We start from the raw sequence: 15,567 nt of genomic DNA, 5'->3' as shown, positions 1-15,567 counted from the left end.
CCTTTTGGGTTCCGTGTATTCGAGTGTTGTAGACGACGAGGCGATTGCGAGGCTGTCGAAATGGTTGTGGCAATGGCTACGCCGCATTAGTTCCGCTTGAAGGAGTGAGGACGGCTCGGTGGTTTGGGGCGGGACCGTGTGAGGGCTTGGTGCTGGGCGGGGCGGGGAAGTTTTGGGGTCTTCCGTTCTGTGTACGGTGTGCGTATTACTAGATGAATATTGTTGAGACTTTGTTCTGCAGAGTTTTTAAAGTTTTTAAGTATGTATTTGAATGAAAATTTTCGGAGGGACTGCGGTTTGTGTTAAGCATGCTTGATTTGTCCTCCTGTGCTTAGTCAACTTGTTGTTTGGATCGAGAGAATAGGAGTGTGGTGCCTTCATAGTTGGCTTTGTGATTGATATGAGTGCCATGCGTCGGAAATTACCAGTCATACCGTCAGCCATGCTGTCTCATCATACCGTCAGTCAACACTGAGAATGTTCTCTCCATTTCAATTCTTTGGAAGAGATGCTCGCCGGGTGAAATACGCCGCATTGCTTGGAGTCCTGGCTTTCTAGATCTGTTTCTCTAAACAGATGTGTCCGCACCCCTTGTACCTTGGGACTAGCTTTGCACATTTCTGAAACTTACTACATGATGAATATCTTGTCTGATGGGAGGTTATGTTCATAGGAATGAGATGTTTGTCATATTATCTAAATTTTCTCTTAGCTGACAGCAGGTGCAAAGAACTAGATAGCCAATTGCCACTTAGTAAAAAGATTCTTCTCTCTTTTTCATAGAACATGCCTGCGAGTAATATCTCTTCACATTTACGTTTGTACAGATTTTGGCTGGAGATCACAACATTCTCCCTCTGAATCCTGCTAGTGCAAATCAGGCGATTATGAAATATCCTGAGGTTGCATCCCCTCCCTTCCATACATTGAAATGTCATGTTATGGCCTTACTCTTTAGCAATACATGAAAATCTTGCTGCAAGTAATATTCTTGCTTTGTAGATCCGAGCTGCTGTTGTGGCGCTCCGTGACACAAAGGGCCTTCCATGGCCAGCGGACCACAAAAAGAAGCAGGATAGAGACATTCTTGATTGGCTTCGGGCAATGTTTGGATTTCAGGTATGTGGACTTAAGCAACTTCCTCCATTTACTATTCTATTAGTTTGCTTTCGTTTCTCGTTATATTTTGTAGCTGATAAGCCGTTATCTCCAGACTAATTCTGGGTCCTTGGACTGTCCATCTACAGAAGGATAATGTGGCAAACCAAAGGGAACAATTGATTTTACTGCTTGCAAATGTGCACAATCGGAAATTTCCAAACCCCAACCTGCTACTCCAGGTGTCTTGCCCACAACTAATCCTAGAAGATGCATCTATTTTGTCCTTTTGCGAGTAAACTTCTACAGTATGAGATGTCTTTTTGCTGGATTGTTTTTGTATTGGTTCGAGGGGAAGGTTTCAATCATTTGCGTATCTGCTATTAGGTTGGCTAGAGAATTAAGTGATGTAACTAATTCAATCGAATACCTGTTAACTGCCCATCCTTCTAGTGAGAAACCCTCTTGTTGAGTTGGCTTGTTTTGAGCGTCTCACACTTCCCTTACCTTTTTTTTCTGACTAACGTCATAAGGGGACCCCACCCAGTCAGCTCGTGTCACCCTTTATGCTTGCTTCTATTCTTTTACTTTTTGAGAATGAGTAAACCTTTCTTTGGAAGGTAAGCTTTGAACTATGGCAAACCCATTGATCTCATAAAGTTCCGCCTGATTCTGTGGTTGATGAATCCTTCTTATTGTGTATAAAGGGAGTGCAAGAACCATTTAGACGTCTCTACTGTCTTGGGCATTGAGAGTTTATCATCCTGTGTTCCTTTTTCCATGGCTCATGCTTGGGACGACCATATCTTTTCCTTCCTTGCTGTATTGAAGGCAATGTAATTGCAGTGCTTGTGATTCTGTCTCATTGAGGATTCAGTCTAATATGACAAGTACTGCTAACTGAGGCTGTTGTTGTTTTCTCTGTTATTCTGGTTCTGCTATATCTTATCCACTTTATACTATCACTATGCGATTTTGAGCATAAGCTGTAGCGATGACAGGCTCTAATGAAATGAAGGATCTAGTATAATATGACAAGTAAAGCTAAGGCTGTTGATGATGCCGTTTTCCTTGTTTCTTTGGTTCTGCAACTTTTTCCACTTTATACCCTATCTATTTTCCACTTTATATCTTGTTGTTATCTGAAGAGTATAAGCTGTATCAATCATGGGCTGTCGGAACGTTTCCCTTTTCTCCCTCTGAGGACAGAGTTCTCACCTATGTAATATGTAACTTAGAGCCTACGCTGCATGAGTCATGAAATGTAATAACTTTATTTGCTGTCCAGTCTTAGACAAGGTAGTTGTTTGTCCTTTTTGTTTTGGCTAATGGTATTTATACTAATAATCGTGATTATGGCCTTCGCAATTTTAGTATGCTGACATGCTTGTTTCTCTTCTCGGTTTGTTGGACGATCAAGCACTCGCAGAAGTGTGGGAGAAACTTTTCATGAACTACAACAAATGGTGCGAGTTCTTGAAGAGGAAGAGCAGTCTTTGGTAATGCTTCTTCTGCTAATTTATCTGGTGAGTATGGCAGTTATGTAGAGCTATTAATGCTTTAGTAGAAGACTGTGGATGTGCTTGTTAGGGGTTTCTTCTAGGCAAAAATGGGATTAGAAGTTATTTTGTGGGGACAATACTAAAGGATGAAGTCTGACTTTGGTCGTGTTGCACTGTTTCTTAAATTTCATCCTCCAACTTCTTTGCTTTTAAATAAGTGTAACTTCTTTAATGTTTGACAATCAACTGTTGCGTGGCTATGCAGACGTGGTGCTGCTGATGTGGCAATTTGGGCTATGTGGGATGCTTACCTGGACAGGAAAAGAAAATCAGAAAAGAACTTACCTTAGATATCCACGTCTGTATTACTAGGTAAACTTATCGCATGAAATTTAAGTAATGAAAAGTGTAATGCAAACTTATATTAACAAGAAATTGGGGTGACTTTCGATACAATGCAAGGTCCTGCATCAACCTTGATGAGAATAAGAGAAAACCTGTCGAGAGAAATGTTTATATTTTGAATAAATCAAAATTAGAGAACATAACTCGAGGTGATGCTATTGAAAAAGAATGTACCTCCTCCATCGCTTGTACAACTATTTTGTTGAACTAATCTAACTATCCTTGTCCCATGAAAACCTTGCGTATATCCCTTTGAAGTGCCCTATCCTACCCTTGTCCATCCTCTACCAAATGCACACAGCACACATGTACACCAATAAAACCAAAAACAATCAGCAATATCAAAGCCATATTCTGCGCCATCTAAATTTCAGCAAGAGGAAATGTGTTAAAAGGGGCAGAGAAAATTCGTTTGCAATTATTCAAGTATAGTTTCAACTATTGAGATCAGAATTATTATTTCAAGTTGTTTGATTAAGAAAAACGTACAACAGAAATAAAAAATGGAAGGGGTTAATGGGGTTCTGCTGGATGTTGACCAATGGCAAGAGGTTTCGCAATTTGATTGATGGCCATTGGATCCAAATTGTTGAGGCAATTAGGGTAAAGATATCCATAATCTGGGTTCTGCAGCAGTCCACTTAATCTCGCCACTCTAGCCCTCGCTGGCAGCTGGCAGAGGCAATGTCAGCCCCTTCACTCTCTCTCATGTTCTCCTTTTCATTTCTGATATTTTGTTGTATTGCTGATGCACCATGTTAGCACATGTTTACTGAATTTCCACATGAGCTGCACTTTATAAGTGTTCCTGATAGGACCATATCGCACAAATTGAGGAAGTTAGAGAGCTGGATTGTGTAGAAACGGTTGACGAAATCGAAACATAAGGGTACAAGTTACAGGACCAGAAAAGAAGAAAAATCTTATTGCATCCTTACACTTGCTTGGCTCTGTGGATTGTGCGGAAGCCAGCCACTATCATAAATTAATTTCACCTTATGTACTGGTCATAAATTATATTGATGGAATGGTCTTTTCTTAGTTCTTGATCTGCACCAATAGTGTGCACATCTGATCTCAATTCCTGATGAAGAGTGCCTTTCTTCATGTGCAACCTTGGTCCTAAATATGCAGGTTACCGAATACCCAGCAGGAAGTGCAGAAGTATAAACTTCTGTACATGGGTCTATATCTTCTTATTTGGGGGGAAGCAGCAAATCTGAGATTCATGCCAGAGTGCCTTTGCTATATTTTCCATCATGTATGTTTCTAATGGTTCATGCTGCTAATATTCTGTTCATGCTTTGGAAGGTTATTGTTGATCTATCTGTTCCTGTTTTCTTTTCCCCCATCAAATTTGTTGACTTCTAATGGTTGATCTGCTTTCTTATTTCGTAAAGCTGAGATCATTAATAAGAAGAGGGGGAGGGGGGGTGATGCAGAGGATTTTGTCTTACATTAAAGGAAGGAAGCCGTACTGAACTGTGTTGTGTCGTGGGCTGTCGCTGAACTGAAATTGGCATTCCTTAAGGCTCTGTTTGTTTCTTGGAAAAATGAATGATTTGAAATTTTTTTTCTAAAAAATGATTGCTTGTATCACTTAAAATAATTAGTCAATGAAAAACATGTCATTAGTGACAACAATTTATATCTAAACATACAAGTGATCATAAACTCATTTTTTGCAAAACAAACGGGCACTAAATTTCTGCAAATTTTCTACAAGGATAAATTTTAACCTATTTTGAATTTTATTCTCACTACCAAACGTAGCCCAAGTGCTTCAGTATACATACTGAAACAGTCTTCTGGATCTGAACTTGTCTTGATATGGGAATGACACAGGAAGTTTATGCATAATGGTGACACGTTGATGATGGATAGTGTTAGTACTTAAGATGCTAAGAAAGAGCTTTCTTTCAAGTGAAATAATTTTATCAGAAGCCAGTATAATACCAATATTGGAGCATCTACATTCTGTGATTGCTCTTCTTTCCTTGTTAAGAGGCTTTATTTAATATTTGGTTGTGCTTCTTGTAGATGGCTATCGAAGTGTTTGGTTCGCTCAATGGTTATGTCAATCCCATGACTGGAGAATGTGTAAAGCACGCTTATGAAGGTGAAGAAGAGGCCTTCTTGAGAGAAGTCGTTACTCCTATTTATGAAGTGATTGCAAAGGTACTTCACAACATATGTATATATACACAATTTGTCTTATCTCTTTTCGCTTTGGGTTTTTTATGCTACTTTAATTCCTAACCAGGAAGCGGAAAGGAGTAAGCGTGGAAGATTAGCGCATTCTCAGTGGAGGAACTATGATGATTTAAACGAATACTTTTGGTAATTCACCTTTTTTCTCTAGCTCGGATGTCAACTTCCTATCTTTTGACAGGTCTGATGAGTGTTTCCGACGGTTGGGTTGGCCAATGTGTGCGGATGCTGATGTGCTTTTAGATTTCATATTCATCGTCTTTGGTCCAAAAAAGAGCTCAAAGCGCTTGAATGCATCTTACTTGATATGTAATCCATGTAGACTTTGTCATATGACTTTGTAAGCGCACGAGTTTTAGTAACCTTAGGATTATGCTTTGTATCTAATGGCATAATCACGAGTAACCGTTGAATCTTATTTGCTCTATTTGTTGCTTGTCATGAAGGGTTCGTTTTCATTATGGTCATTTTGACGTCTTCGATCGGCTGTTTCATCTTACTAGAGGTGGTGTGAGTAAGGCTTCAAAGGCTATCAATTTGAGTAAAGACATATTTGCCGGTATGTGGGTCTTCAGAATTGCCTATTATAACTATTTGGCTTTTGGTTTTCATGTATATTTATAATTAAATTCTCTCTCTTGCAGGCTTCAGTTCTACACTTCGTGAAGGCAGTGTGACTCATCATGAGTATATCCAAGTTGGAAAAGGTAGAGATTTTAGTTTAAAGCAGATATCCATGTTTGAGGCTAAAATAGCCCGTGGAAATGGCGAGCAGACTTTGAGTAGAGATGTATATCGACTTGTACATGGTTTTGATTTCTTTAGAATGTTATCATGCTATTTCTCCACCATTGGCTTTTACATCACTACTCTGGTAAGTCAGCCTTTTCCTCCTATTGTTGTGTTTTTCTCCTTATGCATATCTCAATTCTGAACTCTCATTATTTTTTGTGCAGATTACTGTGCTCACAGTATATGTCTTCCTTTATGGTCGTCTTTATTTAGTTCTTAGTGGGCTTGAAAAGGAATTGAGTACTCAGCCAGGAATTAAGGACAATAAGCCTCTCTGGGTGGATCTTGCCTCCCAATCATTTCTCCTTATGCATATCTCATCGGTACTGCCTATGTTGATGGAAATATGCGTGGAAAGGGGATTTCTAATTGCACTTAGGGATTTTGTGCTGATGCAAGTGCAAGGTGTCCCTGTTTTTTTAACATTCTCTCTTGGAACGAAGGCACATTATTATGGAAGAACGTTCCTCCATGGAGGTGCAAGATACAGGGACGGCAAGATACAAGGCTAGTGGTCATGGTTCGGTAGTGTTCCGCACCAACTTTGTGGACAATTATAGAACGTACTCGCGCAGTCACTTTGTTAAAGGATTTGAGTTAACGATTTTGCTGCTTGCGTACAACATCTTTAGTCAATCTTATAGGGGTGCTGTTGCTAATAACCTGTGGAACAAATACATCTGGTTCATGATTGGGAGTTGGCTTTTTGTGTTATAGATAAAGCCAAATATTTGTTTTTAGGGTTTTTTTTTGTCTTTTCTATTAGATTTCCTTTTAGGTTAAAAGTGGTACTTATATATTAGCGATGGCAAAACCCTAGCCGTCAAGACGCTGAAAAAGGAAATAGAGAGGCAAGAAAAAGAGAGAAGTAAAAAGTGAGTTTTTTTCTTGACGAGAGTTCTCAATCTCTTTGTGCCCTGATCTTGAGAGAAGATCGTCGTTGTATTCTAACTTTTCCGAAGTCTAGTGGATTTGCAGAGTGCCTCTGCGCAGAGACGTAGCCCAAGTTTGGGTGAACTTTGATAACAAATTTTTTGGCGTGTTCATCTGATTCTGCTCTTTTATTACTATATTCCGTCTGGTGAATTGTTTGCAAGCATTATTTTTCTGTAATCGACGTGCGATTTCATAACATTTTGCCCCTTTCCTGTTTAATCCTTATGATTTCGAGTGGCATGAGATTGTTGGTGATTGGAGAGGTTGGAATGAATGGTTACGCAAGGAAGGTGGAATGAATGTACATCCAAAAAGAAGTTGGGAAGCATGGTGGGAAAAGGAACAGGAGCATCTTCGTCATTCTGGAAAGTGTGTTATCATTGCTGAGATTATATTGGCACTGCGATTTTTGATATGTCAGTGTGGTCTTTTTGATCACTTGATCATCGTGAAGCATGCCAACAGTGTCCTGGTATATAATTCCTTTGATTCTATTTCTTCTTATATCAAAAGTAAAATCAACAAGAATAAGAAAGACCCACACTATAGTGGCAACATCAAAGTGTTCATGTTTCTCATTGACACAATTGCAGGTTTTTGGCATGTCATCGCTTGTGTTCTTCCTTGTATTGTTTGTGATGCAGGTTACATGATCTGTCTTGTTCCAAAATTTGTCGTCAGTGCATTAGTAGAACAAGTTTTATACAATTCTGTATTATTATTTTTATGAGCTTATGATCTGTCTTGTTCCGAAATTTGTCATCAGAGTATTAGTAGAACAAGTTATATACTATTCTGTATTTTTACTTTTATGAGCTTTGTTGTAGTGAACCCAAAACTTGAGCTACATCTAATATCCTGCTTTTATCTTGCAGTCCACATTATTATTATTATTATTGGCCATACTTATCTTGTTTAGTTGGCTAGCCAGAAGTTTCGAAATATGTTGACCAGCTCCATGACTTATCTTTCAACTAACATGAACACCATCAAAAACAATTTCATGCTTCTTTTCTTAGGACACTAGATGCCGAGGGAACACATGGCTGGCGTATAACGTTCTTATTTTTATTTTGCAGATTGTTTCTAATTGTCAACAAAGGGGCAAGGCTGAATTGTTGATTTTCATCCATCTAATTGTGGGATTTTTGCTTCTGGTGGTTACATTTATTACACCCACCTACGTGTCACTGCAGGACATTATGGCTTGTATTCTTGCGTCATTACAAATGGGCTGGGGAATGATTTTGGTTCGTGACGCCCCTTATTCTTCTGCATGAATGCTTGTCATTATTACATAGATGTGTGGTCTCATTTTTTAATTTTGAAGCTAGTGGGCATTGCATTTGCATTTCGCTTCATGTTGGAGCTTCTTTTATTATTCCAAACTTTCATTTGAGTGATGACTTTACGTGCTTATCTTTACGCAGATCGCACAAGCTTGTGAACCTCTCATCTTCAAGCTTGGAATTTGGGGAGCAGTTAAGACCTTGGCCCATGGTTACGAGATCATTATGGGTTTCTTTCTGTTTGCTCCAGTTGCATTCCTGGCTTGGTTTTCATATGTCTCAGAATTACAGACCCATATTCTCTTCATCCCAGCATTTATTAGAGGTTTGCAGATTTGGCGTATTCTCGGCAGGCCAGTGAAAGAAACGATTACAGTCTTCTAACAAGAATGAGTGACGAAAGAGACACATTTTTTTATGTTTTGCTCAAGAACTTTCATGTCAGAATTCAATTTGACATGTTTCTCAGACCTGATGACTCCTATTCTTATCGAAGGTAGAGGGGGCGCTGTTAGTAAAAATGTTTGGGAAGAACGAGTTGCCAAGATGTAAAATATGCTGTAGGAACTCCAGTCCGAAATATAGCCTCTCAAATATTTTATGTTCATAGTATACCCCTTCTCTACTTACTATGCATTTGGTGGGTTTCCTTGGCTCCAGTAAAAACAAATTAATAGGAACAAACTACTACTTAAATCGGTGACAAATTTCGAAAGAAGATTTATATTGTTAATCCTCTTCTTGGAATGATTAGCGACCAGCATGATTATTCACAATTTCAGAGAAGAGGTCAGCATGTAATCTTCGGGCAGTTCACTCTGCTTCGGTAGTCATATCGGCTGAAAATGGTAGCCTTGATGTATCTACTTAAAAGACATGAAAGCCGTGTCTTCTATAAACGCAATAAGAAGCGTGCAAGCATGGCGTCCTTTCATTTGATGTCCAAATATCTATCCGATCCCTTATTATGGTAATTAATACATTGATGGGTTAGAAGGGGAGACCCCATATAGAAAGAATATAGTATTCAAACACAAATTTATTTGATAATAATGACGTGCTCTAATCGAGCACTAATGCGCGGTCACGGACTATACGATCGCGTGGCTGACAGGCAACGTTGATTCATGGACCGATTTGAGCATCCCTTGTTTTGCAATTACCTCCACCTCCTTGTCATCGCATCAAATGTACTATGTGTTCAACTTTGTCAAAGTAGATAACCTTTTTCCAGTTATATGCAGGTAATAAATTGTTGTATATAAATATTCCTTTGGAGGTTTTGGTTGTCAAAAATTAGCTCCGGATACACGTGTACCAATTTAGGATTTTTCAAGATTAGTACCCAATTTTATATTGAAAATTAAATCTATTTTTTAACTTAAGAAAATTTGCATCAATCCAAAACCTAGTAAAAATGTGATTGACAGCAAGTCAAAAATATAATGCTAAATTCATGTTTCAAACTCACAATGCCACAGACGTACCACTGTTTTGGAACTTTTATTTCTGTAGTAATACAAAGTCCCAAGGTTGTCGAGGACAAAAAATTTCCTTTTCCAATCACCTCTCAAACTTGACCTTTTCAACAAATATCCCTACTTGATAGTCTGGACCTGGAAAAAACGAACTCAAATGAGTAACGAGAATCTTCCCCGGTCAATATCTCTTCAGGAAGTGATTCTCAGAGTTGAGAGAATGTTCCCTAATGACAATAGAGAAGACTCCAATGGTAACAATTATATTGTACCGAGCATCATAATCTTCAATCAACTAACATTTCATTGATAATTATCTAAAGCATTATTGATCAAGAAACCTACGAGATAAGTAGATAAGAAAAATCTAATTATTCATCTAGTGTTCGATAAGTAACATCATACAGGGATCATGAAGAGTGACTACTTCACAAGTAAATATGAATGTGGACAGTTTTCTTCCTCGCCCTGCTAACACTAGATCTGCTCCTTCTTATTGGCTAACATGGTGAAGAAAGATCACAAGGGACAAAATCCTCAGGATAAAGTTTCTCTGTAGTTGGGTAGAACAGTCCCTTTGTTCAGGCCCTTCTGAAAGATGCCAAAAGCTTTGAAGCAGCAGCTAACTCAAGTGTATAATGGTGTTTCAGAGATGTTCTCTCAGAGAAACTTGGAGTGGGAATCTGTCGCACAATTCACACTATAGAGGAAATGCAAATTAGAATCAGAACTCTACTAATACAAGTACAAGTGAAGGGACAATAAGCTTTTCGTATAATAATAAGAAGAGGTTTTGCTTTGAGCCCGTATCTTGTTAGTACAATTAAAGGCAAGCTTATTAGCAAATTCAAGATGTTACATCAGTATATGGTTTCAAATAGAGATGGCAAATGCTTGGATCAGAAATGCCTTTTGAGATGGTTCAGACAAAAAATTTCGACAAACTCTTTCCCTTTTGTAGTTTAAGGATGAACAGCATTCTATTAAATCGGTACTATGCGGGTACTAACCCTATACAAAATGACAGTTGGAGGGGAAGCCACCTCAATACAAAATTTAAGAGCAATAGCCTGTTTTCTATCATTTCGCCACTTCATGTAATGTAACATGCACAACCAATAGCAGCCCAATTGATTCCCATATTCAGCATATCAATATAGAAATAAAACTTCCATAAAATGATATCCCACTTGGCTGAGTGAAATGTTGGCTGTTGTTAGAATATCCAACCCAAAGGCTTCAGCTTGCAAGCCACAAAAAACCCACAAACAAGCGTTGAGAGATACTTTAACAGCTATTAACAAATTCATCATGCAGCATACCTTTTCTTTTGTAGTTGGAATAAATGTGAAAATTTATACAAAAACAATGAATTTGCCAACAACATGGTTGCAAGCTCCGGCTATGAGAAGCAGATTTCAAATGCTAAAGTTAAGCATCAATCAACAGCCTTGCATTATCTTTAGACTTAATTGCTGTGTGCAATAAACTTAAATGTGAAGGGAAGAAAATAGATTTAATTAATTTAATAATTTGATGGTAGATCTTCAACCTCCAAACTTCCTTGACAAGCCCAGCAAAATATCATTCCTTTATTCAGTATCTCTTAGGATAAGGACAAGGGTCGAAATCTATCATCAGCATTAACAGAGAATTAGAAGCTTGCAATCACATGCTCACATACATATCGACTTAGCCAACAACATATATTACACAAATTCATGAGAACACATGAACAAATGTACATACTGAACAATGCATTCGGATTACCTCTCCACCTCTGGTAGATGTCATGATTGTTTCAATGTCTCCGTAAGAATTTGTGCCAGTAGCATTCGTGCTAACGTCAGGGGTTTCAATACCACTTGAAGCACATAAGGAGTCCAATTCAGCTTGGGTACGAAATTCCTGAATCCTTTTGGCAAGTCTGTCTTGCTCCACATTAGCCATCTCTTTCGATTGTTGAGCTATGTCAATACCTGATTATAAGGGAGCCATCATTTCATCAATTAACATCTCCGTTTGTAACATGGGAACATATCTATAGAAACGGGAAAAGTTGACTTTTGGCCATTGCATTCATCTACAATTGTAAGCCCTAACTTCCGAATTTGAGTATAATCCTCATAGTTCCCCCAGTTCCTTCTCAGTATACTACACTGCCAAAGATAGATAAGTCAAACAGACTTTTTTTGAACTTCTGCCTATAATGCATTCTTTGCAATAATATTACTTGCGAACTAACCAGAGGGCTAAGGCTCTACATCAACCTCCCTCCTAGAAGAAAACCAGAGAGAATTTTCTGAATTGTGCAGAAAAGGGTTCTCCGAGGATTAGATTGTAGCGTTGGTAATCTTAGGTTTAAGGAGAACAGCAGGGCAGCAGCGTAATGAAAATAGCTTTAAGGTGATACCTCAAACTAGTAGGCTCCATATAAAGCACTTAGCAGACTCAGGAATAGACACAACAACTCGTGGGAGTAAATTACAAGAATCACTTGTCTAAATTGCTTTTTCCCTATTCTTCCACCCAATAAGTACTTAGCTCAGAAGTCATTGACAATTAATTCTTGGTTTCCATACTCCCCATTTTGGATTGTGCTTAGTTTAACTCATGTTTCTCTCTTTTTATCTAGATTTTTTTAAATATGGATCTACACATGAACGCCACACGACGATGTTTAGATTACAAAAGGATAGATTCAAGAAAGCACCAAGAATAGACATAGACCCTCTTACTTCCTTCCCCCTTTTTAAATCCATTCTTCGTTTCTTCCACGCGCATATCTATATTTATGTCGCATAATGAAGCCAACCTATAATGATTGAATTACCATCTCTAAGCAAAAGGCTACTAGGAGGAAGGCCCAATGCCAGTCAACGAACCATCTTTGGTCATGACATGTCCTCATATTGGCAACCGTTAAATGTAGTTGTATATAGCAACATGCTTATGACTCTATACTTCAATCTATAATCAAAATAAAATATTTGAATAATGTCAGATAAAGGGCTAGGAAAGACAATTTTGATGGAGATGGTTACAGTGATACTGTTATTTTGAAAAACTATGCTACACTCGAGGATGAGTTTGGCATTTGCCATTTTTATCAGTAACTCTGTAGGGTAAATTATTTTGATGGACAAAGACCCCATTTCACATGGCATTGTCACCTATGCAAAGCCATTTGAAGATGATAGACAAGCCACAAAACTTCCTATTCATATGAAGGCACAATTGGGGAATATAATCTGATTTTGATCGAGTTTCAATTGTGATTGTACCTGGTGGATAAATGGCTCCAATTGAGTCAATAACTCATAACCCTGAAGCATGAACAGCACAAAAGAATGAATGCCAACAAATGATGGTCAAAACATGGCATACAGGAAAAACAAAAAGCACCCCACAAAAGCTGAAGAAGTAAACCTGCTTGAAATATCTCAGATGCGCATCCATGATTGCACTTATAGATTCCAAAAATTCATACTTCTTTTTCATTTCAATATTCATGAGTGCACGCACCTGCATTCCTTGAAACAATGGTGGAATAACAATCAGAAGCAATGACATTGACCAAACGAGATAATTTCCAAGTAGAAAGAAACAAATGAAGATGATATACAATAAACTTACTAGATTGAAGCGGCTTCTCTCAAATGCTGATTTGGAGTTTTGTAGATCCTGTCATCGCTAAGAAATGTAATAAATACCATTACCCCAGTAATCCAATTAATGGATTATTTGACCAACAGTTGACAGAGGCCATCTCCAGAAGAAATAAGAGCACTCGTATCAACAACCAAAAAGGACAACAAATGGAGAGAGAAACCCTTTCAGAAAGGGAGGGCCACCCAAGAATTCTTCCAGATTGTTTTCAAAAATTAAGCATTCAATATTTCCTTTTTTCCTCTTTTGTATCATCAAGACAAAGTGCCAAACATTCTCAGATTTAATGTGATATGTGATGAGCAAAATAAACAATTCAGGGATAGCAAAGATCCTATATCAAGAATTACCTCTTCTAGTTCAGCAACAATGTCTCCTCTTGTACTCCTCTTCAAAGGCACAAACTTTTCACAGGCCTGCCAATTAGAATATACATAACCCAAAATTTCATGATGATGAGAACAGATTTCTAGAAAGAGAATAGAAGGCATCTATATATAAAATATCCAAATTAGATTATCGTTCAACATGATGGCTTTCTGTGTGCCATCATTCCTTCTCATAAAACCACGCCAACAAGCTAAGCTCCAAACTAAATGAGAAAAAGAGAGAGGTCAAGAGTGAAGGACTGACCAATAAATGACACATCCATTGACGGTAATCACCTTCTTGGACACTGAAGTATAATAGCCTAGATTCCTACTGTTTTTCGTAGTTTGTGTAGTGCGACTATTCTACCGATGGGGCTCAGGTACACCTACATTAGGTCCATGGCGATGGCTTGGTTCCTCATAACACCACAAGTACCTAGGCCATAATGACACCCAAATTCAACGTAACATTTGAGAGGAACCTCTTTAAAAATGTTTAGGCCAAATGCTGATGTATTACAACATCTTGTCAACCAAAAGTAATATCTATGCGCAATTCTTTGTTGATAACTAGCCCTGAGAAGTGATAGACCACACTAACTATGCAAGATGCTCAAAAAGTCACCACAGTACAACTCGTAAAACATGCCAGGCTCATGTGTTCCACTAGCAGGGACTTTGAGTGGTGCAAGGGATCCGTGAGTCACTTACACAAATTTTGCAGAGCCTCTGTATAGCCTCTGGTAACGCTCTTTCAACTCCTCCGCTGTCCGTTCTAGTGGAAAGATCTGTTTAGCACAGTGCCACGAATTAGCGTAACATCGAGACTTCCACAGAGGAACAAGAATTTCATTGCCAAATTCACCGAGCGGATAATCCGATGTCAGGAGATAAAAAAAAGAAAAAAAGAAAAAAGAAAGCCGTAGCACGAGTCCCGTCAAGAGCAGGATCGATGCTTCAACGCGCGAAACCAATCATAATCAGCCGAACCAACAAGTACGCAAACGGCGCCGCCAAACTTGGCAAAAGCAAAGACCGAAAGAGCAAGCCTCGAAAGACGCGACCGGATATCGACGTCGTCGCGTAAAAGGAACAGCGCGAATGGAAACGAAAGACGGAGGAAGCAATCCACCTACTCCTCAAATGCGTCAATCGAGTAAACAAACTAATTGCTCCGTCGCGGTCGAGCGATGGCCTCCGCCCGCCGAGGACGCGCCGAGCGCGAGGAGAACGACGAATCGAATCGAAATAGAGAGAGAGAGAGAGGGGACGACGACGAAGACGAGGCGAAATCGACAGAGCGAGCGAGCGAGCGAGCGAGCGAGAAGACCGACCTGCTTGTGAAACATGGGCGAGTCCTCGAGCTCCATGAACGCCGCCATCTCTCTGCCTTTCTGCGAATGCTGGTCAAGCAGAGGAAGACTGAGATCTGAGTTCGAGAAGGTGCAGAGATCGGAATCTTCGGAGGAGGAGGAGGAGGGAGATGATGAAATTTTTTTTTTTGTTCTTCTGGCTTGCGCGCGGTGGAATGCACAGGTCAACATCGCCGCGCGCGACCGCGCTAATTTGTGCAATCAAATCCTCTGCTAAATGTGACTAGATTCCGTTCGGGTTTTAGATGAAATTTAAAATATATCCTGTCACAAGTTTTTTGGAAGGGTAGGTTCTTTGCCTATCTAAATTCTATTTGTACTCTTAATTGAACAATTGTAATGAATTATCATTACTAATGACTAATATTTTTTATAATTCACTTATCACATTTCATGTTTAGATAAACGAAAATTATAAAGTATTAACAAAATAAAAATCTCAA

At 38.9% G+C, this 15,567-nt stretch overlaps 1 protein-coding gene and 1 long non-coding RNA gene across 2 annotated transcripts; one reads left to right on the top strand and one right to left on the bottom strand.

The window, feature by feature from the left end:
- Positions 1-7,085: 7,085 nt before the first annotated feature.
- Positions 7,086-8,770, top strand: LOC120289045 (callose synthase 3-like). Its single transcript, XM_039303479.1, has 3 exons — positions 7,086-7,416; positions 8,024-8,194; positions 8,375-8,770. The coding sequence occupies exons 1-3, from the start codon at positions 7,240-7,242 to the stop codon at positions 8,615-8,617; spliced, it is 591 nt and encodes a 196-aa protein (XP_039159413.1). The 5' UTR covers positions 7,086-7,239; the 3' UTR covers positions 8,618-8,770.
- A 1,294-nt stretch (positions 8,771-10,064) lies between these two features.
- LOC104422100 lies at positions 10,065-15,261 on the bottom strand. The gene is made up of 8 exons (XR_005546976.1): positions 15,086-15,261; positions 14,463-14,539; positions 13,731-13,796; positions 13,348-13,395; positions 13,141-13,236; positions 12,996-13,037; positions 11,482-11,690; positions 10,065-10,411 (listed from the first exon to the last, which is right to left on the bottom strand). It is a non-coding gene; the product is annotated as an uncharacterized LOC104422100 (long non-coding RNA).
- Between the last annotated feature and the right edge of the window lie 306 nt (positions 15,262-15,567).

Source organism: Eucalyptus grandis, chromosome 10 (assembly GCF_016545825.1).
Source record: "Eucalyptus grandis isolate ANBG69807.140 chromosome 10, ASM1654582v1, whole genome shotgun sequence".
NCBI classification, from domain to species: Eukaryota; Viridiplantae; Streptophyta; class Magnoliopsida; order Myrtales; family Myrtaceae; genus Eucalyptus; species Eucalyptus grandis.
Note: the sequence above shows the minus strand (reverse complement) of the source record. Positions and strands in the feature narration are given on the sequence as shown.

Coding starts and splice junctions, on each gene's coding strand:
- LOC120289045 (XM_039303479.1), top strand. CDS start 7,240: ATGAATGTACATCCAAAAAGAAGTTGGGAAGCATGGTGGGAAAAGGAA. Junction 7,417..8,023: donor AGCATGCCAACAGTGTCCTG/GTATATAATTCC, acceptor TTTATTTTGCAG/ATTGTTTCTAATTGTCAACA. Junction 8,195..8,374: donor TGGGCTGGGGAATGATTTTG/GTTCGTGACGCC, acceptor ATCTTTACGCAG/ATCGCACAAGCTTGTGAACC.